This window comes from Balaenoptera acutorostrata, chromosome 4, assembly GCF_949987535.1.
Source record: "Balaenoptera acutorostrata chromosome 4, mBalAcu1.1, whole genome shotgun sequence".
Classification (NCBI taxonomy): domain Eukaryota; kingdom Metazoa; phylum Chordata; class Mammalia; order Artiodactyla; family Balaenopteridae; genus Balaenoptera; species Balaenoptera acutorostrata.
This window is the reverse complement of record NC_080067.1, coordinates 137,518,474-137,543,734: the sequence shown is the minus strand read 5'-3', so window position 1 is coordinate 137,543,734 and position 25,261 is coordinate 137,518,474. Positions and strand designations below refer to the sequence as shown.

The window sequence follows — 25,261 nt, the reverse complement described above, 5'->3', positions numbered from 1 at the left end:
GATGGTCTTGATGTAGAGAGGTAGAACCACAAATCTGGAATCACACAGTGCTCTGTAGACACTTAGCTAAAGGACAATAGCCCAGTCTTCCAACAAGTCAATATCCCATGATTATGTTCCAGACTATACCACAGGCAAGACAACTGCCCAGACCTCCAAAGAGAGCTCCTTGTTTATTTCATTTTCCATTCATTTTTTTTGCACAAAGTCCACTAGTTATATAAGTCCACTTGTATATCAATGCTTTAATATCTCATCCTATGCTAGAATGTAGCCTCCATGAAGTTCATGGACTAGTTTTCCTTTTTTACCCTGAGTATATTAATGCCTGAGAAATAGTGATCATTAGGTAAATATTTGTTGAATGGATTAACCCCAAAGGGTTGCGCAGGCTGCCTTCAGCAGGCTAACAACTCCCTTAGATATTTCTAAATGCCAATATTACATTAATCAATACTCATGATGGGGTTTCTATAGAATTAAGAAAAGCTAAGCTATGAGTAGCATGATTTGTTTTATTAAGTCAACTAAAGTAGATTTAGAACAAAATATTTAAAACATTTATTTTTTATTTCTTTTTAAAAGTGATTATATTTTTCTTAAGTAGTTTAAGTATTTCTTGTTTAAACGTTTGTTTTCTCTGAAGTTGTGCTCCTTCTGAAGGTCAAACAACTTTACCCTCACCTGACAATAGAGACAGTATCCTGTATGAACCACATAGTGAGCTCAAAAAACACAGGTTTTTGAGCCAGAAAACTGGTTTTGAAGCTTCTCTCAGCCACTGATTAGCTGTGTGACCTTGTGCAGATAATTAAGCAGGATAGTAATAGTACTACAAAGGATTGTTTTGAGTTTGAGTTCAATACATGTAAAGAACTTCATATAGTAGGGGACTTCCCTGGCAGTCCAGTGGTTAGGACTTTGCCTTCCAATTCAGGGGGTGTGGGTTTGATCCTTGGTCAGGGAGTTAAGATCCCACATGCCTCGGGGCCAAAAAAACAAAACATAAAACAGAAACAATATTGTAACAAATTCAATAAAAAGACTTTAGAAATGGTCCACATCAAAAAAAAATCTTTAAAAAAAAAACTTCAGATAGTGCCTGGCTCTTATTAATTGCTTATTAAATATTATCTATTATCATAGTTTACTTTAAAAATGAAAGTATACATGACACACGAGGTCTAGAAGTATCCTATCTGGTTGTTTTCCAATCAATGTGCCATTTACATGTGTACTTTCCATCGAGAACCATCCAAAAAAATTCCTTTTTCTGGATCACCAAAGATCTGTGGCAATTTTTAAATTGCTTACAAGTTCTTGCACTTACTTTGCAGCTATTGGAGGTACAATGCTGGGAAAAAGAAAGCTTATGTATTATTACCTTGACAAATTGGCTTATGCCCAGAGTCTACTGAGTTGAAAGACATTTTGAGCGAATTGGATTTTCTCCTTACCCATTACAGTTTGTTCAATTTTTCCACAGTTGTTTCAAAACCACAGAATAAGACTGACTTTTATATGAATATAGTTAAAAAGCATATATGGATTAAAGACAAAATAAATCACTGTTATAAGAAATAAAATGATTCCTTAACATTGATATTTGTCAAAATCTTAAGATGTGAGGGCAGTAGTATCTCACAAAAACAAAAGACTGGAAAAAGTGTCTTTCTACAGGAACCAGTGTGAGTCATAGAGTGAATGGGGGAGAGTTTGGTCCCTTCCATGCTGGGTAGGAGGCAGTGCAGGCTGAGAATGAGAAGAGGAGGCAGATAACTTGGTGTTTCATGTACAGACAAAATTTAGGGCTGGAGGTTTGCTTCTCCTTTAGGAGTTGAAGCAGAAGAACATAGGAAGTAATTCCTAGGTTGAATTGCATGAGAACCTCTGTTATTGAGGATAAAGCAAAATGACTTGTCTTATCGGGTTATGACCAGGACCAAAGACAATAGTCTTTTAAAAAATTTACCTTAAATTTTATTGAAACTAAATTCTTCCAGCTAAAGTAGATTCAAATAGAGCAGTTCTTTACCACTAATTATTCCCTTCAATTTGTAGTTTGCAAAGTTCCATCAATATGGAAATATATAAACACCTAATCACACTGTACTCTTAATTAACTGGTAGGGGAAACCAGTGTAGTAAGTGTAAAGGAAGTTCAAAAATCATCAATACTCTTTCTGATATTCAATTATTTTGAGATTTTTTTTTTAAAGTGGGACAAGCTGAATATTCTGGTTTCAGGTCACTTGCATCTACATCTAATGATAGTGGGAATAAACAGTGGAATAAACAAAAATATAAGGCAGTTGTGCACTATGGGAAAATAAACTCCCTAACCTGCAGTGCGGAAATTTCAAATTTACCTGATGAACTAAGGTTTTAGTCCTCAACTGTCACTAAAGATCATTGTTGTATAATTGTTTGTCTGAGTTGCAGGTTTCTCACTTGTTTATAAAATAATAAAGGACACAAATAAACGGTACCCCAAGTTTCTCTGAATCCTGAAATTTTATGATCTTATGGTAATATGGAATTTAGTATCTGGAATAAGAATATAGTTGGGGGTAGGGAGCTACTTATAGTGATTAGGAGGAACTCTTTTTATGCAATCTTCAATGGTATATACCAAGCATGCTTACTGTACCTGAAATGTGATGATTGAGAAATTCCTTTGCCTTCAGTTTGTGGCTCTTTTAAAAATTAAATGACATCACTACACTACTAAATGGGGTTCTCTGCTGACTTTAAAAGCACTTTGTTTTAAGACATGCATCATAGTTGATTGTCATTTTTCATAAGGCTAGTATTTTGGAGAAAATTATGGTTCAATTTATGTGAATTCTTCGGAGAAGAAAGATAACACCCATAATTTAGAAAAGAGTCAACAGCCATGGAACAGCAAAGGGAAGGGTATAATTAGAGGGTAAATGCAATCTCATGCAATGCAATTTGAAGAATGGAAGCTTATAGAAATTTGTTTATGGAGCTTGAAACTCAGAAACCCAAACAAGTTTGGGGATTATAAACACAATAGTGTCTTATTAGCAGTGAAATAATTTTCTAGGAATTCAAATAAAACAAAATAAAATGTGTCACATAACTTAAATAAGGAGTCGCGAAACAAGTGGAAGGCATGGTTTGAAGTTAGGAAACAAGATAGTTGACAGTTTTCAAATAATGTGTTCTATTGGGTGATATTTAGAGGTGGGGCTTTCCACACCCACCAGCATATATAAATGCTCTTGTGCAGTCACAGTCACAAAGCTGACCTACAATACCAAGTCAGACTCACCACTCCTGACACCATGAGCTACTACTGCAACTACTGCCAAGGCCTGGGTTATGGCTATGGCTACGGCTATGGATGTGGCAGCTTCCGCAGGCTGGGCTATGGCTGTGGTTATGGATATGGCTGCTACCATCCATGTTACTATAGAAGATACTGGTGTTCTGGCTTCTACTGAATAATTATATGAAGATTTACAATTTGTGGACTTCATCTTTTGTAAGACTCTGATTCATCTAGAAAACTTTATTCCATAACCTGCTTGCTTCATTTATCCTGTCTTGATAATGAAACTGTTATTTGGACCAGCTGGTTTCTGACATTAATGTGAAGACAACTTGATGAACTAGATGTTGGTGTTTGACTAGTGATGCTCTCAGGGATTCTCCTTCTATATAGGACGGAGGGTCATTATACTCTAGCAAGTCTTTGCCTTTTAGCATCCGATGTCTAATAATAAACTTTTTCTGACATAATAAATGTGTTTTAAGCTTCAATTTTCTAATCACATTAAACTTGCTGTGATGTATTAATACAATCATCAACCATGGCAACGTTTTCTTCTTATAGCTAAGAAATTTACCAATATGTCTTATTTCATAATTATCTCTTCCTCCTTCTTCTTTTTCCTATCTTCTTCCCCTTACCTCTTCCTTCTCCTTTTCCTCATCTTCTTCTCCTTTATTTTATCATTCTCCTCCTCCTCCTCATTATCAATATCTATCTTTTTCTTTGCTGGCCAGACACAGTAATTCTATGTCTAAAGGTTGAAGAGGCTCTGTGATGATAATCAAATTGTAGTGTATTTTAAAATAAATCATTATTCCTTGAAAATTATCTTGTTAATTTCAAAACAAAATGATAAGGAAAAACTTTAGCTTGCAGTAAATTATTTTAGAACTCTTGAGAAAATAAACATGAAAGAATTATATCAAAATATTAACAATTGTTAAATAGATAATATTTGTTGTAATATTTATTTTTTCTTCTTTTTGGTATATTTAAAATATTTTATAAAATAAAAAATCTAAAATAGAAGCAAAAACCATTTATCTTGAACTCAAATATATATTATTGTAATAAATTAAATTTATGAAAACTGACTCAAGAGGAAAAAAAACCTGAATAGTTCTCTCATATAAAAATTAAATCTATGATTAAAAATCTTCCCAAAATACTAATTTAAGGCCAGAGGTATCTGAGGCAAGTTTGTCCTTCGGTGAGTGATGGAATTTACTGACTAAAAGTGAAAATGAATCATGAGGATTTTGAATGGGTTATTCTATCCAACAGTTGACTATTCTAGGAATGCTAAAATTGTAAATGCTTTTAGCATTCCTAGAATGCTAGATATGGTTTATCTAGATTGTTCATTGTAAATGAATCTGAAATTTATGGACCACAGTTCTGTTGAAGATTGGAAATTAGTAATGTAGCCAGATGAAGGCTATGTGAATATCAAACTTTAGATGCTGACATATCTGAAACCTTCTCTTGCCTATTAGCTTTCCTCACTTGGAAATAAAAATGTGTCTTTTGTGGAAAAGTGGATTCTGAAAACCATATCTGGTAGTTTGAGGTCTGTCATATGTTGATGTAGAGAATACTGTTGCTCCTTTTTTGAGTCCTTTGCTCTCCATTAGTAATGTTGATGCTGTGTCAGACTTGTGTACCATGAGAATATGACAAGTCAAACCTTTGTGGTTGCACACCTATTAATAAATCTAACAGAAATGTGCAATTCTTCTTAATAGTAAATATTAAAACATACTTATAGAGTTTAAAGAAGGTCTAAATATAAGGAAAATATATCATGACTGTGGATCAGAAGAATCATTATTATCCGCCAAATTTGATTTATACATTCAGTGCAATTATAATAAAAATATCTGAATAGAATTATTTTTTACTACTTTTGTCTTTTAACCTTCTTACTAGCCTTATAATCGGTTGATCTACTACATTAACATTACATCCTTATGATACTGAATCATCCATTCAACAAACAGAGAATTAAAAAAAAATTGTTCTAGTCTACTTTTAAATCTTTCAGGAATTAAAACACCGAATATAGGTTTTGCAATTTTTTGTTGAGAGTATTCTGAAAACTTTTATATTTTTTTTACTTTTGTTAATAGGTATTCCTCTATCATGATATCTTTTACTTCCTTGTGTACATGAAAACTATTCATTTTCTTTGACAATTTTATATTGTGTTATTGATGAATCATTTTAGTTTTTAAGTTAGTTTCATCATTGATTCACAAGGGTTTTTCCAGATATGCTACTGTGTTGCCTGCAAGTAGAAATAGTTTTGCTTTTTAAAATCTTTTTCTAGTTCTTACTCATCTATCAATACTTTTTGCCCAACTGCATTTGCTAATATCTCCAGGACAAAGTTTAATACTAGTGATAGGGTAGGCATCTTTGCCTTTCTCCTAAATTTTGTGGAAATGCCTCTAGGGTTTCACAGTTACCTAAAATGCTAACTTTAAGTCAATTTTATTATGTTAGAAAATTAACCATCAATTCTTATTTTCTTAAATGCTTTTATAAGGAATGAGTTTTGAAAGTTGCCAAAAGTTATTCAGCATTTATGGAAATAGTAATATGATTTTTCTCCTTGAATCAATTAATGTGATGCATTATATTGTGTCCTTATATCGACATCACTTATATTCTTCAAGTAAATTCCATTTCCTTATGATGTATTGTTTTTATGATGGTATTAGATTCTATTTGCTAATATTTTATGCAGAATTTATGCATATGTAGTCAGAAGTAATATTAGTTTGTAATTTTCTTTCATGTGTGCCTTTTTCTTCATTGAATTTAGATAAATGTTATATTAGATAAGTGATTCAAAAAACGTATTTGGAGACTTCATTCATTTTCAATGTTCTTGAACAATTTATGTTGCATAAGGATTATGTCAGAATTTTTGGTAAACTAGCCTTTGAAACTAATGGAACCTCCAGCTTTATGTGTGTGGAGCAGTTCTTCCTTTTTCTTCTCAAAAATTAATCTTTAATATTTCTATCTCTAATGGGTTCAATTCTAGTAAAACTTTTCCGCTAGAAAATTATGTATCTTATTCAGGGTTTTCAATTTTTAAAAAAAATTTAAAATATTAAATTAATTTTTATTAGAGTACAGTTGATTTACAATGCTGTGTTAGTTTTGCAGTACAGCAAAGTGAATCAGTTATACATGTACATATATCCACTCTCTTTAGGATTCTTTTCCCATATAAGTCATTACAGAGTATTGAGGGTATTTTCAAATTTATTTGAGTAAAAGTCTTCAGATTTCCCCCCTCTTTCGCTGTCTCTCTCTCTTTCTCTATGTAATTATATATGTTTACTTACATTTATATTATATATATATTAGTTCAATTTATTTATATTTTTCTTCTTCCTTTTAAAAATTAATTTAGCTGGTAGTTTTTCTATTTTTTATTTGTTTCCAATGACCATAATTTTGCGTAATTAATTATTCTATTGTTTTTCTACAAATTTCTGTGCTTTATCTGATCAATAGCTGTTTTGATCTTTATTATACCTTCTTTCTGCTTTCTTTTAGTTTACTTGTTTGTACTTTTATTGCATACTTGTATTTTACTTATATATGTGCTTAAAACTAAATTTTTTTCTGCTATCTTTGTAATTTACAACCCATATTATAATATGTAGCATTTTCACTATCATTATCACCATTTAAAAATTCTGTGATTTGTTTGTATTTTTTTCACTCAAGATTTCATAGTTTTGTGTTTGTTTTAATTTCTGGGTTTTTATTGATTTATATTTATTAATTTCTATTTGTATTACATTATTATTAGAGAATATTTTTATAATATTTCCTTCATGGAGCTTCTTAATGCTTTCTTTGTGATATAATACATTTTTGTAATGTTTCATACGTGCTTGAGAATTTTTATTTTCTATTATCAAAATGTAAAGTTATATATAATTTTAAAATCAGTCACTCTTGTTTATATTATTTTGGTCCTCCATATTATTACTTATGCTTTTCCATTTTATCTGTCTTGTTCTGGCATTGCTGTGTTGTTTATGTCTCCACGCATCTCTAGTATATTTTGCTCTATAAAGGTGGTTGCCGTGTTGTTTTTTCATATACAATCGTAGCCATTATTTCTTTATTTTAAAGTGTCTTTAACTTTATAAGATGTCTTCCATTGTTGTGTTTTATCATCTGGTCAGATTCTACTTGATAACAGAGTTACAAACAACTGCTTTTTCATTCTCCTTTGACTGATATACATTTGCCTATACATTTTTAAAAAGATAATTTTGTAGAATAGTTGTAGATTTGCAGAAAACGTTATGCAGATAGCACAGAGAGTTCCCATAAATCCCACACCCAATTTGCCCTTTTATTAACATTTTACATTAGTATGGTGCACCTGTTACAACTAATAATAAATCTATATTGTTACATAATTACCAACTAAAGTCCATACTTTATTCAGAGTTCTTTAGTTTTTATTTAATGTATTTTTTTTTTTCTAGGACACCATCTAGGGTACCTTATTGCATTTAGTCATATTGCTCCTCTTGACGAGACATGTTCTCAGACTTTCCCTAGCCCCAATCACCCTGACAATTTTCCAGCAGAACTGGTCAAGTGTTCTGTAGAAAGTCCTTCAACTGGATCCATTCAACGTTTTTCTCATGATTGGAGTGGAATTATGGTGTTTGCAAGGAATGTGGCAGAGGTAAATTGCTATTTTCATTCCATCATATCAGGAATGCTATCAGCATGTTTTCACCATTGATGTTGATTTTGAACTCTCTTAGATAGTGTTTGTCAAGTTTCTCCACTGTCAGAAACTTACTTAGTAAAAGATTCATGTATATCTTTTCATCTTGATAACTCAATGCTTTTTATTGCTGGGTTCATTGTATGGATGTACTGTATTTGTTTACCCATTTACTTCTTGAAGGATATTCCTTCCAGTTGCTGGAAATTATAACAAATCTGACATAAATATTCACATGCAGGTTTCTGAATAGAGAAAAATTTTCAAATCATTCGGGTATATATCAGAGAGAAAGGTTGCTGGATTATATGATATTTTGCTTTTTAAAAAACTGCCAAACTACCTCACATAGTGGCTATACCCTTTTGCCTTCTCACCAACAATGAATGAGTGTTCTCGTTGCTTTTCATTCTTGTGAGCAGTTGGTATTGTCATTTTCTGGGATTTTATCCTTTTCAATAATTGCATAGTGGTATCTCATTATTGTATTATTTTGATACTTCTATTATTAGACTTTCTTAATAAAGGCTTTAAATATTTCTCTTGAAAATAGTTGACTCTTTGTGAGTCCAAATAATATTTTAAGAGGTAAATTAAGCTAGTTCATATTTATTAAGTTGCTATTAGGTTTAGTGTCAGCTTTGAAAAACTATTTTTTGTTATAATTACTATTGTACTGTTATATTTACTCTGTTTCTTTCTCTATATATTTTATTTACTCAATATTTTAAAAATATCTTTAGATTACTGGACTGAATGTCAATATTATGACATAGTATGAGTGTGTTTCATGTTTGGTAATTGCAATCATTGTTGCTTTTGTTGTGGTCATCCATGTACAATGCTTGGTGTCAGTCTATTTATCTCTTGTAAAAATAAAATACAGTGTGTGTGTGTGAAAAAAAATATCTTTAGCTATTTAGAAATGTTTTGATACTCTTTTAGTGGTTGTCAGTGATTAATTATGTAGTTTTTGTAAAAATGTCCTTAGCTCCTCATTTTCTTTTATTAAACTTTTGCTAACTTTTCAGTTTTGAATAATGAATGTCAAATAGTATCGTTTACTTAATCAAATATCAAATAACTTTTTCTACCTTTTCTCTTCCTTCTTCTTTCATTTTTAGTTGTTTTAGTTTTACTTTCTCATGTTATATAATGTTTACATTTTCTTCTACTCTCATCCTCATCTTTGGTTTAGTCTTAGATACAAAATTAAATATATTAAATTCTCAAATCAGTCCTTTGCAAAAGTTTCTCCAGTTATCTCTGTTGGATTCTCGGTTGATTGATCAAGAGGCGCTTATGACTCCAATATTCTCTAGGTTCTTGCATAATTAAAAAAATGTTTTTTCCCCATAACTGGCATAGTTGAAAGACAGAATAATTAGATATAAAACCTTGGTTCACATTTTATTTGCTTGAAGTTTTTGAAAATATCACAAAATTATTGCTTTGCTTTGTATATTGCCTTGGAGAAATCTGAAAAGGGTCTAATTCTTTTGTCATTGTAAATTATTTGATCTTTTCCTGGATGCCTTGAAGGTATTTTTCTTCATCTTTAAAGTTCACTTTTTATTGTGATAAAAAATACATAACATAAATTTACCATTTTAATCATTTTTAAGTATACATTAAGCACATTAAGTACAATCACATTGTTGTGCAACCATTGCTATTGTCTTTTAACTAGAATATATCTTGAAGTTGTTCCTTGTGGGTCAGTTTTCCCAGGTAATGAATGGCTATAAAAATATGTACATTGACCTCACCGGGAAGGGGCAAGATGGAGGAAGAGTAAGACTCGGAGATCATCTTCCTTCCCACAGATACAGTAGAAATACATCTACACGTGGAACTGCTCCTACAGATCACCCACTGAACGCTGGCAGAAGACGGCAGACCTCCCAAAAGGCAAGAAAATCCCCACGTACTTGGGTAGGGCAAAAGAAAAAAGAAAAAACAGAGACAAAAGAATAGGGACAGGACCTGCACCAGTGAGAGGGAGCTGTGAAGGAGGAAAGGTTTCCAAACACTAGGAAGCCCCTTCTCGGGCAGAGACTGCGGGTGGCAGAGGGGGGAAGCTTCGGAGCCACGGAGGAGAGCGCAGCCACAGGGGTGCGGAGGGCAAAGCGGAGAGATTCCCACACAGGGGATCGGTGCTGAGCAGCACTCACCAGCCCGAGAGGCTTGTCTGCTCACCCGCCGGGGCGGGCGGGGGCTGGGAGCTGAGGCTCAGGCTTCGGTGCTAGCCAGGAGGGAGTCCGGGAAAAGTCTGCAGCTGCCAAAGCGGCAAAAGACTTTTTCTTCCCTCTTTGTTTCGCGGCGGGCAAGGAGAGGGGATTCAGAGCGCCGCCTAAATGAACTCCAGAGGTGGGCGTGAGCCGCGGCTACCAGTGCGGACCCCAGAGACAGGCGCGAGCCGCGGTTATCAGCGCGGACCCCAGAGATGGGCAGGAGATGCTAAGGCTGCTGCTGCCGCCACCAAGAAGCCTGTGTGCGAGCACAGGTCACTCTCCACACTGCCCCTCCCGGGAGCCGGTGTAGCTCGCCACTGCCAGGCTCCCGTGATCCGGGGACAACTTCCCTGGGAGGAGGCATGGCGTGCCTCGGGCTGGTGCAACGTCACGCCGGCCTCTGCCGCCGCAGGCTCGCCCCGCCTCCTCTGTACCCCTCCCTCCCCCCGGCCTGAGTGAGCCAGAGCCCCTGAAGCAGCTGCTCCTTTAGCCCCGGTCTGTCTGGGCGGGGAACAGACGCCCTCAGGTGACCTACATGCAGAGGTGGGTCCAAATCCAAAGCTGAACCCCGGGAGCTGTGTGAACAAAGAAGAGAAAGGGAAATCTCTCCCAGCAGCCTCAGAAGCAGCGGATTAAAGCTCCACAAACAACTTGATGTGCCTGTATCTGTTGAATACCTGAATAGACAACGAATCATCCCAAATTCAAGAGGTGGACTTTGGGAGCAGGATATATTAATTTTTCCCCTTTTACTTTTTTTGTGAGTGTATATGTGTCTGTTTCTGGGTGAGACTTTGTCTGTATAGCTTTGCTTTCACCATTAGTCCTAGGGTTAGGTCCGTCCGTTTTTTTTTTTTCTTTTCACTTAAAAAACTTTTATTTCCTAATAAATGTTTTCTTAATAATTTTTTCCTTATTTTCTATTTTTAGAAATAAAAAAAATTAATAAGTTTTTTCATATTTTTTATTTTAAAAAATTAAAAAAAATTTTTCTTAATAAATTTTTTTAAAATTTTTTTCTTATTTTTTATTATAAAAAATTAATAAATCTATTTTTAAAAATTAATTTTTTTTCTGAATACATTAATTCTTAATAATTTTTTTCTTATTTTTTATTATAATAGCTTTATTTTATTTTATTTTATCCTCTTTCTTTCTTTCTTTCTATTTTTTCCTCCCTTTTATTCTGAGCCGTGTGGATGAAAGGCTCTTGGTGCTCCAGCCAGGCATCAGGGCCGTGCCTCTGAGGTGGGAGAGCCAACTTCAGAACACTGGTCCACAAAAGACCTCCCAGCTCCACGTAATACCAAACGGCAAAAATCTCCCAGAGATCTCCATCTCAACATCAAGACCCAGCTTCACTCAACGACCAGCAAGCTACAGCGCTGGACACCCTATGCCAAACAACTAGCAAGACAGGAACACAACCCCACCCATTAGCAGAGAGGCTTCCTAAAATCATAATAAGGCCACAGACACCCCAAAACACACCACCAGACGTGGACGTGACCACCAGAAAGACAAGATCCAACCTCATCCACCAGAACACAGGCACTAGTCCCCTCCACCAGGAAGCCTACACAACCCACTGAACCAACCTTAGCCACTGGGGACAGATACCAAAAACAACGGGAACTATGAACCTGCAGCCTGTGAAAAGGAGACCCAAAACACAGTAAGATAAGCAAAACGAGAAGACAGAAAAACACACAGCAGATGAAGGAGCAGGGTCAAAACACACCAGACCTAACAAATGAAGAGGAAATAGGCAGTCTACCTGAAAAAGAATTCAGAATAATGATAGTAAAGATGATCCAAAATCTTGGAAATAGAATAGACAAAATGCAAGAAACATTTAACAAGGACGTAGAAGAACTAAAGAGGAACCAAGCAACAATGATCAACACAATAAATGAAATTAAAAATACTCTAGACGGGAATAATAGCAGAATAACTGAGGCAGAAGAACGGATAAGTGACCTGGAAGATAAAATAGTGGAAATAACTACTGCAGAGCAGAATAAACAAAAAATAATGAAAAGAACTGAGGATAGTCTTAGAGACCTCTGGGACAACATTAAATGCACCAACATTCGAATTATAGGGGTCCCAGAAGAAGAAGAGAAAAAGAAAGGGACTGAGAAAATATTTGAAGAGATTATAGTTGAAAACTTCCCTAATATGGGAAAGGAAAGAGGTAATCAAGTCCTGGAAGCACAGAGAGTCCCATACAGGATAAATCCAAGGAGAAACATTCATATTAATCAAAGACACATATTAATCAAACTATCAAAAATTAAATATAAGGAAAACGTATTAAAAGCAGCAAGGGAAAAACAACAAATAACACACAAGGGAATGCCCATAAGGTTAACAGCTGATCTTTCAGCAGAAACTCTGCAAGCCAGAAGGGAGTGGCAGGATATATTTACAGTCATGAAGGAGAAAAACCTACAACCAAGGTTACTCTACCCAGCAAGGATCTCATTCAGATTTGATGGAGAAATTAAAACCTTTACAGACAAGCAAAAGCTGAGAGAGTTCAGCACCACCAAACCAGCTTTACAACAAATACTAAAGGAACTTCTCTAGGCAAGAAACACAAGAGAAGGAAAACACCTACAATAACAAACACAAAATATTTAAGAAAATGTTAATAGGAACATACATATCGATAATTACCTTAAATGTAAATGGATTAAATGCTCCCACCAAAAGACACAGGCTGGCTGAATGGATACAAAAACAAGACCCATATATATGCTGTCTACAAGAGACCCACTTCAGACCTAGAGACACATACAGACTGAAAGTGAGGGGATGGAAAAAGATATTCCATGCAAATGGAAATCAAAAGAGGGCTGGAGTAGCAATTCTCATATCAGAGAAAATAGACTTTAAAATAAAGACTATTACAAGAGACAAAGAAGGACACTATATAATGGTCAAGGGATCAATCCAAGAGGAAGGTATAACAATTGTAAATATTTATGCACCCAACATAGGAGCACCTCAATACATAAGGCAAATACTAACAGCCATAAAAGGGGAAATTGACAGCAACACAATCATAGTAGGGGATTTTAACACCCCACTTTCACCAATGGACAGATCATCCAAAATGAAAATAAATAAGGAAACACAAGCTTTAAATGATACATTAAACAATATGGACTTAATTTATATTCATAGGACATTCCACCCAAAAACAACAGAATACACATTTTTCTCAAGTGCTCAAGGAACATTCTCCAGGATAGATCATATCTTCGGTCACAAATCAAGCCTTGGTAAATTTAAGGAAATTGAAATCGTATCAAGTATCTTTTCCGACCACAACGCTATGAGACTAGATATCAATTACAGGAAAAGATCTGTAAAAAGTACAAACATATGGAGGCTACACAATACACTACTTAATAACGAAGTGATCACTGAAGAAATCAAAGGGGAAATCAAAATATACCTAGGAACAAATGACAATGGAGACACGACGGCCCAAAACCTATGGGATGCAGTAAAAGCAGTTCTAAGAGGGAAGTTTATAGCAATACAAGCCTACATCAAGAAACAGGAAACTTCTCGAATAAACAACCTAATCTTGCACCTAAAGCAATTAGAGAAAGAAGAGCAAAAAAACCCCAAAGCTAGCAGAAGGAAAGAAATCATAAAGATCAGATCAGAAATAAATGAAAAAGAAATGAAAGAAACAATAGCAAAAATCAATGAAACTAAAAGCTGGTTCTTCGAGAAGATAAACAAAATTGATAAGCCATTAGCCAGACTCATCAAGAGAAAAAGGGAGAAGACTCAAATCAATAGAATTAGAAATGAAAAAGGAGAACTAACCACTGACACTGCAGAAATGCAAATGATCATGAAAGATTACTACAAGCAACTCTATGCCAATAAAATGGACAACTTGGAAGAAATTGACAGATTCTTAGAAATGCACAAACTGCCGAGACTGAACCAGGAAGAAATAGAAAATATGAACAGACCAATCACAAGCACTGAAATTGAAACTGTGATTAAAAATCTTCCAACAAACAAAAGCCCAGGACCAGATGGCTTCACTGGAGAATTCTATCAAACATTTAGAGAAGAGCTAACACCTATCCTTCTCAAACTCTTCCAAAATATTGTGGAGGGAGGAACACTCCCCAACTCATTCTACGAGGCCACCATCACCCTGATACCAAAACCAGACAAAGATGTCACAAAGAAAGAAAACTACTGGCCAATATCACTGATGAACATAGATGCAAAAATCCTCAACAAAATACTAGCAAACAGAATCCAACAGCCCGTTAAAAGGATTATACACCATGATCAAGTGGGGTTTATTCCAGGAATGCAAGGATTCTTCAATATATGCAAATCAATCAACGTTATACATCATATTAACAAATTGAAGGAGAAAAACCATATGATCATCTCAATAGATGCAGAGAAAACTTTCGAAAAAATTCAACACCCATTTATGATAAAAGCCCTGCAGAAAGTAGGCATAGAGGGAACTTTCCTCAACATAATAAAGGCCATATATGACAAACCCACAGCCAACATCGTCCTCAATGGTGAAAAACTGAAACCATTTCCACTAAGATCAGGAACAAGACAAGGTTGCCCACTCTCACCACTATTATTCAATATAGTTTTGGAAGTGTTAGCCACAGCAATCAGAGAAGACAAAGAAATAAAAGGAATCCAAATCGGAAAAGAAGAAGTAAAGCTGTCCCTGTTTGCAGATGACATGATACTATACATAGAGAATCCTAAAACTGCCACCAGAAAACTACTAGAGCTAATCAATGAATTTGGTAAAGTAGCAGGAGACAAAATTAATGCACAGAAATCTCTTGCATTCCTATATACTAATGATGAAAAATCTGAAAGTGAAATTAAGAAAACACTCCCATTTACCATTGTAACAAAAAGAATAAAATATCTAGGAATAAACCTACCTAAGGAGACAAAAGACCTGTATGCAGAGAATTATAGGACACTGATGAAAGAAATTAAAGATGATACAAATAGATGGAGAGATATACCATGCTCTTGGATTGGAAGAATCAACATTGTGAAAATGACTCTACTACCCAAAGCAATCTACAGATTCAATGCAATCCTTATCAAACTACCACTGGCATTTTTCACACAACTAGAACAAAAAATTTTACAATTTGTATGGAGACACAAAAGACCCCGAATAGCCAAAGCAATCTTGAGAACGAAAAATGGAGCTGGAGGAATCAGGCTCCCTGCATTCAGACTATATTACAAAGCTACAGTAATCAAGACAGTTTGGTACTGGCACAAAAACAGAAATATAGATCAATGGAACAGGATAGAAAGCCCAGAGGTAAACCCACACACATATGGTCACCTTATCTTTGATAAAGGAGGCAAGCATATACAGTGGAGAAAAGACAGCCTCTTCAATAAATGGTGCTGGGAAAATTGGACAGGTACATGTAAAAGTATGAAATTAGAACACTCCCTGACACCATGCACAAAAATAAACTCAAAATGGATTAAAGACCTAAGTGTAAAGCTAGAGACTATCAAACTCTTAGAGGAAAACCTAGGCAGAACACTGTATGACATAAATTGCAGCAAGATCTTTTTTGACCCAGCTCCTAGAGAAATGGAAATAAAAACACAAATAAACAAATGGGACCTAATGAAACTTAAAAGCTTTTGCACAGTAAAGGAAACCATAAACAAGACCAAAAGACAACCCTCAGAATGGGAGAAAATATTTGCAAATGAAGCAACTGACAAAGGATTAATCTCCAAGATTTACAAGCAGCTCATGCAGCTCAATAACAAAAAAACAAACAACCCAATCCAAAAATGGGCAGAAGACCTAAATAGACATTTCTCCAAAGAAGATATACAGATGTCCAACAGACACATGAAAGAATGCTCAACATCATTAATCATTAGAGAAATGCAAATCAAAACTACAATGAGGTATCATCTCACACCGGTCAGAATGGCCATCATCAAAAAATCTAAAAACAATAAATGCTGGAGAGGGTGTGGAGAAAAGGGAACCCTCTTGCACTGTTGGTGGGAATGTAAATTGATACAGCCACTATAGAGAACAGTATGGAGGTTCCTTAAAAAACTAAAAATAGAACTACCATACGACCCAGCAATCCCACTACTGGGCATATACCCTGAGAAAACCATAATTCAAAAAGAGTCATGTACCAAATTGTTCATTGCAGCTCTATTTACAATAGCCAGGGCATGGAAGCAACCTAAGTGTCCATCATCAGATGAATGGATAAAGAAGATGTGGCACATATATACAAGGGAATATTACTCAGCCATAAAAAGAAATGAAATGGAGGTATTTGTAATGAGGTGGATGGAGTTAGAGTCTGTCATACAGAGTGAAGTAAGTCAGAAAGACAAAAACAAATGCAGTATGCTAACACATATATATGGAATCTAAGGGGAAAAAAAAAAAGTTAATGAAGAACCTAGTGGCAAGATGGGAATAAAGACACAGATCTACTAAAGAATGGACTTGAGGATATGGGGAGGGGGTGGGGTGAGATGTGACAGGGTGAGAGAGTGTCATGGACATATATACACTACCAAATGTAAAATAGATAGCTAGTGGGAAGCAGCCGCATAGCACAGGGAGATCAGCTCGGTGCTTTGTGACCACCTAGAGGGGTGGGATAGGGAGGGTGAGAGGGAGGGAGATGCAAGAGGGAAGAGATATGGGAACATATGTATATGTATAACTGATTCACTTTGTTATAAAGCAGAACCTAACACACCATTGTAAAGCAATTATACTTCAATAAAGATGTTAAAAAATATGTACATTGAGGGTTTCTTTTAATTTTGAAATTTCTACTTAGATTATAACTTTGAATAGTACTCTCTTCCATTTTTTCTTTTGTCATAAACTCTCTTTATATGTAAGTTGGGTTGCTGCCTATCTCCCATTTTATCCACTTTCTTTCCAACTCTTTTTATTTCTTTTTTAGCCACATATTCATTGTTTTTATTATTTTCCTGCTTTTCCTCAATGGAATCTTTTGTTTTCACCTAAATCCAAACTTCTTTATGCATCTTGGAACTTGGTCTTCCTTCCGATATGATTTTATCTTTTTAAAAATTTCTTTCCTGTTTTTCAACTCATTTTATTTCTTCTTATCTCTTTTACATTTAATTTTTTAATATTTAATTTAATATGAAGTATTTTGTTAAAGTTTTCTTCTGCTTCTGGAGGGGCAAGCTATTAGTTGAATGCTTTGATAATCATTTTTGTTGTTTTTATTATATGCTTTGTATACATGAACACTTCTTGCACCTCTGAATTTGTGGATGAGACTGTTAGAGATATTTGCTATTTGTTTTCTATGGATCTGTTCATTTACTAATTTATTCACTCAACTAACAATATATTTCCTACTCCATTCCATTCAGAAAAGTATAAAATATGATTATAATAAGTGTTCTTGCCCTTAAGGAGTAAATAATGTAATGGAAAAGGCAGTAAACAAATTGGTATACTAAAATCTGATGAAATGCAAAGACAGACTTTTATCCAGGGCATTTGGCAGCACTCTGAAGGATTTTCTAAATCAGGCAGAGGTAGAAGTAGCTTGGGATGTCCTTGGAGCAGGTGCCACTTGACCTATCTTTTGAAGGGTGGGTTGGAATAAGATGGGTAAATAAGTATAAAAGAAGATTCCAGAATGAAGGAGCAGCTACTGTAAAGTCTCAAAAGCATGCAGTTGATTAATAATGTCTTTGTTATTTATGTATGGAATAAAGGGAAATATATGGTAGATTGTTAGAGACCAGGATAGAGAAAAATGTTTGGTGATGAAACACCTTGTTTGTGAATTTAGGAGTATAATCTTTTCCTTAATGACTTAGGTATAATGGCTGAAAAATGAAATGATCAGATTTGTGCTTCAGAATGTTCATTTGGACTCAGTATGGAGAACAGATCAGATGAGGGCCCTGCCTTGGGGAAGTGTGACTGGTGGGGAGGCTCTTACATTAATCCAGGAAAAAGTGGTGGATGACTGAATTAAGTGAAAACAATGAACAGACATGAATATTAATGAATTATCATTTACATGGTTGAGTTGCTATGGTGCAATATGCACTGAGTAGGGAAGATATTCATAAAATATGAAAGAGAATTAATTCCAAGATCATATTCTGGTATGTGATTTGAATGACTAATATACAGACAAGAGGCAGTTTTGTGAGAAAAAAATGAATTTACTACTAAACATGAAATTTGAATGCAATTCAAATGGGACATATCCAGTAAAGAGTCAAATTGATAGAGCTGATATTTAGAGAAGCCTTTTGAGAGTAATCGGTATAAGCACGGTTATTAAACACAATATTTATTGAAATTCCATGGGAAAAGTGTATACATTGAATATGGAGGAAAAGGGGCAGTTTTAGAGTTAATAAAGGAATAAGAAATTGGGAAGAAGACTAATAAGAAATTGAGAGACAAAGCTTATTGAACATTTGCCATAGAAAATAAGAGAAGAAAGCTTTAAAAGAAGAATGAATGGGTGAGGAGGGCAAATGCCAAGGAAGCTTCAAACAAACCAAATAACTAATAAAAAACAAAATAAAAAACCAAGAAGGTTGTTTTTGGTTTTGTTTTTGTGTTTTTTAATTTGACTATCTGGAAATCACTAATGACTTTGTGACTATGCCCTGACCACCATGGATAAAAGGTCTTGGGTTCTGGGAATGATCAGTAACTAAGACAATGGAATAAGAGAAGCAATCTGTTATGTAATTATAGGACCACTGGGAGCTATCAACCAGATTAGACAATTTTAACTAGAACACCAGCACAGTACGGTCTCTGAAGGGGCTATAATCATTTTTCATCTTGGAAACATTCTGTTTTTAGGAATGCAAACTCATTAAAAAATAATTATTATTACTAAAATTCCTTTAACAAAAATTTGGACCTTTTGGTAAGTAAGAAAAGAACAATTTAAAGTAATTTTAAGACTTTACATTATTCTCTTATATGGAAATAATATCACCTGTCATTGTTTACCACTTGCACTACTGAGGGTATAAAACCATTCGGGGAAGCTAGAGATGGTCACACTCAGGAAATTCCTCTTCAGCACCAAATCAGATCTCTAATACTTGACACCATGAGCTACTATGCCAACTATTGCAAAGGCCTGGGCTTCGGCTGTGGAGGCTTTGGTGGCCGGGGCTATGGCCATGGCTGCAGATGCAGCATCTTCTGCAGACTGGGCCATGGCTGTAGCCATGGAAGCAACAGATATGGCTGCTACTGCCCATCATGCTATGGAGGATATGGCTTTTCTGGCTTATACTAAAAACTTGTAGATCCTCAGACTCTTTCTATTCCCATGCTGTTACTCATATGTTTCAGTGATGTGAACATTTTTCTTGATGTTTAGGAAGTATTAATAAGTTTTTAGCTTCCTGCTCCAAAGGAACTAGTTTCTTCCTCTGGAAGAATCTGGAATCTTTCCATTGAATCAAGGGTTCATTCATTTTTATTTAGTCACTAACATCTGCTGTGACCAAGTGTAACCTGTATTTTAAATTTTTAAATGAACATATTTAACTGGCATAGGGAGCATGGCTGTATCAATTCATTTTAGAACATTTCTAACGGGTATATGGGACTTCAGTCAGGATGTTACCTTCCTTTTCTCTGAATTGGTGTTTTGACTCGACAATGTTTGATTCAATAATGAATTTGATTCAACAAAGGTTCACTTCATGTTTCCATGTCCTGAGCATTGTTTTGAGTCTTGAGGATATGGGAGAATAAGATGGACTAAACTCCTGTATACTTTCATGTGTCCCATCTTTCATTTGTTTCCAGTGTATTTTGTGTGTGATTTCATTTTTATAAAATCATCTGCACACTATTATTTCTATTACTTAAAAAATGATAACATTACAAACTTTATTCCAATAGTCATGGTTTTTACACTCAGGCTTATTATAGCACAGTAAATCTATGGTGATCAAAGAAAACATTTTTAAAATAAAACATTAAGCTGATACAAAATAATATTTATAGTAATATGAAAGGTACAAAGGGTGCATTAAAAACATTCCTGTACACAACAATGAATTTTCAAATTTCTAATGTTCTTTATATATAATCAGGTCAATTTTGTCTTAAAAGAAATACATTTTATATTTCATATATATACATATATATATGTATACAAGTCTACACTGCTTCCTTGAAAAGTTAATTGATTTAATTGGCTTTCCTGTTTCCCTACCTATAGAGTGAGGGTCTTACTTCTTAAAAGGTATTTTTTTCTCAAAAGTAAGCATTAGGACTGTCTAAATTTAAAACTCCTGGAGTGCATTTACCAGTTTAGTTTCCTGGGGTATACGCTTAGATAATTTGTTTTAATAGATTTGTTTAGATCCTCAGACTTTCTATTAGCCAAAACTTTCTTGGCAAATCACTGTTTTAGATGGTATCCAAGATCTTTTCAATTTCTTATGTTATAGCAATGCTTGATATCACTTTCTACCCTCATCCTCTTCCCATGAACATTTTTGTGGTAGCTTTCAGATGCTTTGCACTCTCAAAGAGCATGTTTTCTAAAAGCTAGTACAATGACTTGGTACACTTGGAAGAAGATCTGGGGAGATCTGATATGACAATTACATTAAAAGACAAAATAATAAACTGAAGTTTCTCATCATGTTGCTCTGGGTAGTTCATGAAGTGTTTATTTCAAACAAGTTCTTCATAAAGATGGAAATAAAACTGTTCAGTTTATATTATGGTTTCTTGTTTAAGTGCCTTTTTCTACAAGATGGTTATTTGATGAGCTTTTGGAGACATTTGTCTGAAACTTAATTTTAGCATTCATATGCTTATTGGGGAAACTGGGTTCCTGGTGAATTTGCAAATCATTTACTTTTAATTTTTTTACTAAAGTAAAATTGGAAATAAAACTGGCAAAATAATTTCTCATTATTCAACCAGACTTCATGTTACTGCTGATCATTTTCTTTCAAGTACAAAGATAAGGAAATCACCTTTAATAAAATAAACAAGCATTTTCTCTTAGATACTGAAAAATGTATGCTGTTTCTTAAATTAATAGTTAAGTGTGTCAAATTGTTGTGAAATAAAATTGTACCTTTTTTATTAAGACAGTGAATTTGGATCTAAAAACAAACTATTCCATGTTTATTTCCTGGATTGGAGAAATATGGAACATTTCTGTTAGTGCCTTTCATAGTAATTGTGGATTGGTGGGATGGACAATTAGTATCTCTATTATACTGCAGGCTTTGAAGTCAGTGTCTGTATGAACCCCTTGTATTAATATACTACCCAACACAGAGAGGTGCTTAATTAATATTTGTTAAAAAATATATATATAATAGAATATTGTGATCCAAATAAGTTACTGAATAGGATCTCGAATGACAGAATTAAAGTACTAGCTGAAGAATGGGCAAGGCACTGACAATTGATTTCCAACATCCTGTTTAGAAACCAAATTGTATTTTTAACTGAATATTTTGATTCTTAAAAGTTGATTTTTGATATATTCCCTTCAGATAATTTGAATCAGGAGTGAAGTGATATAAATCAAACTAAAGCCTCTTTGTTTGCTTATATAACTTTAAGAAAACCTTAAGGTTAAGATCTTTCATAAATGATTATGAAGTTGCAAAATTTTACTTCCAAAAGCAAAGTATATTTATAAAAAGAAGAAAATAATATTTCTCATCAAAAATCAGAGATTTATTGATAGGATCAGAGGAAGATATGCATGTGAAAGTGTTTTCAAATCACTAATTTTTATAAATAAATTATTTTGCAAAAGCCTTTTTGGTGTAGCTTATTCAGAAAAATACATAGATGTTTAAAAAATTTTGTACTAAGTATATCTTTCAAATGAAATTCTGCTACCTTTAAACATGAAAATTCTGATCACTAGATTTCCTAGTAGGTCAAAGAGATTTGCTGTTTATCATATGTGTTTCACCTTGGGTTAATCCTGTGTCTGAGAGTTCCTGCAGGAAGTGATGTAACTGGTGTCTTTTTTAGGACATTTCACATTAGAGGATCAAAAGGTCAAAGATTTGAGGGCTTACTTACAGATGTCTTAGATAGATGAAGCTTTATAATGTTGACACGTCTACCATTTAAGGAAAAAAGGACATTCATTTCATTTGTGAAATAACTGATGCATAATTTAAATTCACATTTTGAGGGCTTCTCTGGTGGTGCAGTGGTTAAGAATCCGCCTGCCAATGTAGGGGACACGAGTTCGAGCCCTGGTCGGGGAGACTCCCACATGCCACAGAGCAAATGAGCCCGCGTGCCACAACTACTGAGCCTGCACTCTGGAGCCCGAGAGCCGCAACTACTGAGCCTGTGTGCCACGACTACTGAAACCTTCATGCCTAGAGTCCGTGCTCCACAGCAAGAGAAGCCACCACAATGAGAAGCCTGTGCACCGCAACAAAGACCCAATGCAGCCAAAAATAAATAAAATAAATAAATTCACATTTTGTAGTTTGAATATAAAAATGTTTCCTGTTGACCCATCAGCAATAAAACTGTTGTTTTGTATTATCTTTCTTGTACTAATAATTAATATCCACTAAATAATTCAAATCCTTGTCTCCTTGATGCTTTTATTATAAAATGAAATTTGGAGCTGTGGTCCAATAAGTAGACAACTATCAGAGGAAACCTAATTATCCTTGATGACACTGATTTTTTTCACTGATTTGTATTTCCTTTCACACAAACATATCCAACAAGTCCCAGACAAATACCACATAAAGGTAAATGGACACACCATTCCATTTACATTTTCCTAAAGTATTTTTCATCATGTTTCCTTTGCTGATTTTGTAAACTGAAGATCAAGTGTTAAAAAAGAAATTGTGCTGAAGATGTTTAAAAAAATAAAATAAAATAAAGTAAGAAGAAAAAAAAAGAAATTGTGCTGAATTCTCATATGACCCCACAAATCAAGTAAAGTGAATGGACATTCAATTCAAAATTCACTGTCAGGCCTTTGGGAAAATACTATTAAGTGTATTGTGAAAAATAATACCACAATTTCTTTTATAAAAAGAGGAGAAACTTGATTATGGCCAAACTTTTAAGCAACTCAATTTTAGTAGGAAAAAAATAAATTGTTCAAACTCTTAATGGAGTAGAGTGAAGTGGAAAAGTGGCATACTTGGGGATTTTGAACAAGCATCACCGACACTTTTTCAGTCTTAAAAACGGGAAAATTTACTATGGATTCCTATGATATTGACTTCATTCAGTGAAGAGTGTACCCATTATTTTGAATAGCAATGAGATATGATACCTGGCTAGATGTTTTTATAGACAGCAGTCATCTTATGTGTAGTCTCCGATGATACCACATTCATTGTCAGCATAGACACAGAGCATTTCCTTGGAATCTGTGCCGACAGTCCTAAATTTAGAAGACAAAAGATTAATGAGATTTTTTTTCATGTCATTGAGCCATGGAATGAGAATTATGCAAGTCTGTTTTTGTTGTCACACCCTTTTCTGAGGTATATAAGAGTCTCTGGTCAGATAATAAAATTCATACCTGAAAAACAATATTCATATTACATATATATATATATATCCCCAACCCTAGCAATTACTACGGTGGCCTGAGCTATGGCTGTGCCTGTGGTGGCTTTGCTTAGGGCTTAGGATATGGCCTTGGAGACTATGACTATGGTTCTAGTTAGGGAGGCTATAGATACAGCTGTTGCCACCCCTTGTGCTATGAAGGATATCAATTCTCAGGTTTCAATTGAAAAATAAAAAAGACTGGTGCTTTGGGACTTTAGAATCCTAATACAACCCTACTGTTTGTTCTTCTTTCAAGTCTTTCTATTTCCATCAAAATTCAGATGCTGCTCTGACCACCTGAAGTAACTCAGAGTTCAGCAAGAAGGGAGAACACTGATTTGACAAAGATTTTCCTAGACTGTTTATAATATGTGACTGTGTTTTATTTTTCTTTCTCATAAGCCATAATAGGATAACCATGAGAGAGATTGTTGGTCTTTATTTACCTGAAGATTTATATATAATTATTTGAAAGATGATTGAACTAAAGGAAAACCAAAGACTGAAGGGAAGCCCTTTGCAGGTGCTTTTGAGATTAAGCTGTTCTGAACCATAACATGAGCTCGATAAATATCTGTTGCATAAAAGAACTGATTAGTAAGAAAGGGGGAGGTAATTAAAATTTCTGACCTACTATGTGTGAGATATTTTGCAAGGTGTTTTATATATTTTTTATTGTTTGATTTTCATAATACTTCAAAATATAGGAAATGAAGTATAAAAAGTTTCTTTTTAAAAGTATAAAAAATCTTCAAACAACTCTAAAAAGTAGTTAGAATATTGGGGAAAATATGGGTCTGTGAGCAAAGAGACTTGGATTTATAGCCTCTCTTTACTACTGACTAATTGTATGATATAAGGCAAGTTTCTTAACTTTTTTGATATATTTTTAATTAATCAAATCTGACGATCATTTTTATTTTAAAATACTGTTTTAAAATAAACCTCCTCTACACTACACACACATTCATGCAAGCAAATTAGTATATTATGGTGCATAAGACACAGTAGGTGATTGTATTAATTTCCTAGGACTGCTGTAAAAATGTACCAGCGCTTGGGTGTCTTAAAACAAGAGAAATTTATTTTTTCACAGTTTTGGAGGCTAGAAATCCAAAATCAAGGTGTCAGCAAGACCACACTCCCTCTGAAACCTGCAGGAGAATTGTTTCTTGCCTCTTCCTAGTTTCTGGTGATGTGCTGGCAGCTGTTGGCATCCCTTGTTTGCAGCTGTATAGCTCCAATCTCTCCCTGCATCATCACATGGTGTTCTCCCTCTG

At 34.5% G+C, this 25,261-nt stretch overlaps 1 protein-coding gene across 1 annotated transcript; it reads left to right on the top strand.

Moving 5' to 3' along the window:
* Window positions 1–19,491: 19,491 nt before the first annotated feature.
* LOC130708076 (keratin-associated protein 19-6-like) lies at window positions 19,492–24,166 on the top strand. The gene is given in 2 exon segments (XM_057544943.1): window positions 19,492–19,561; window positions 24,060–24,166. Coding segments are annotated over 2 exon segments (177 nt in total).
* The last annotated feature ends 1,095 nt before the right edge of the window (window positions 24,167–25,261 follow it).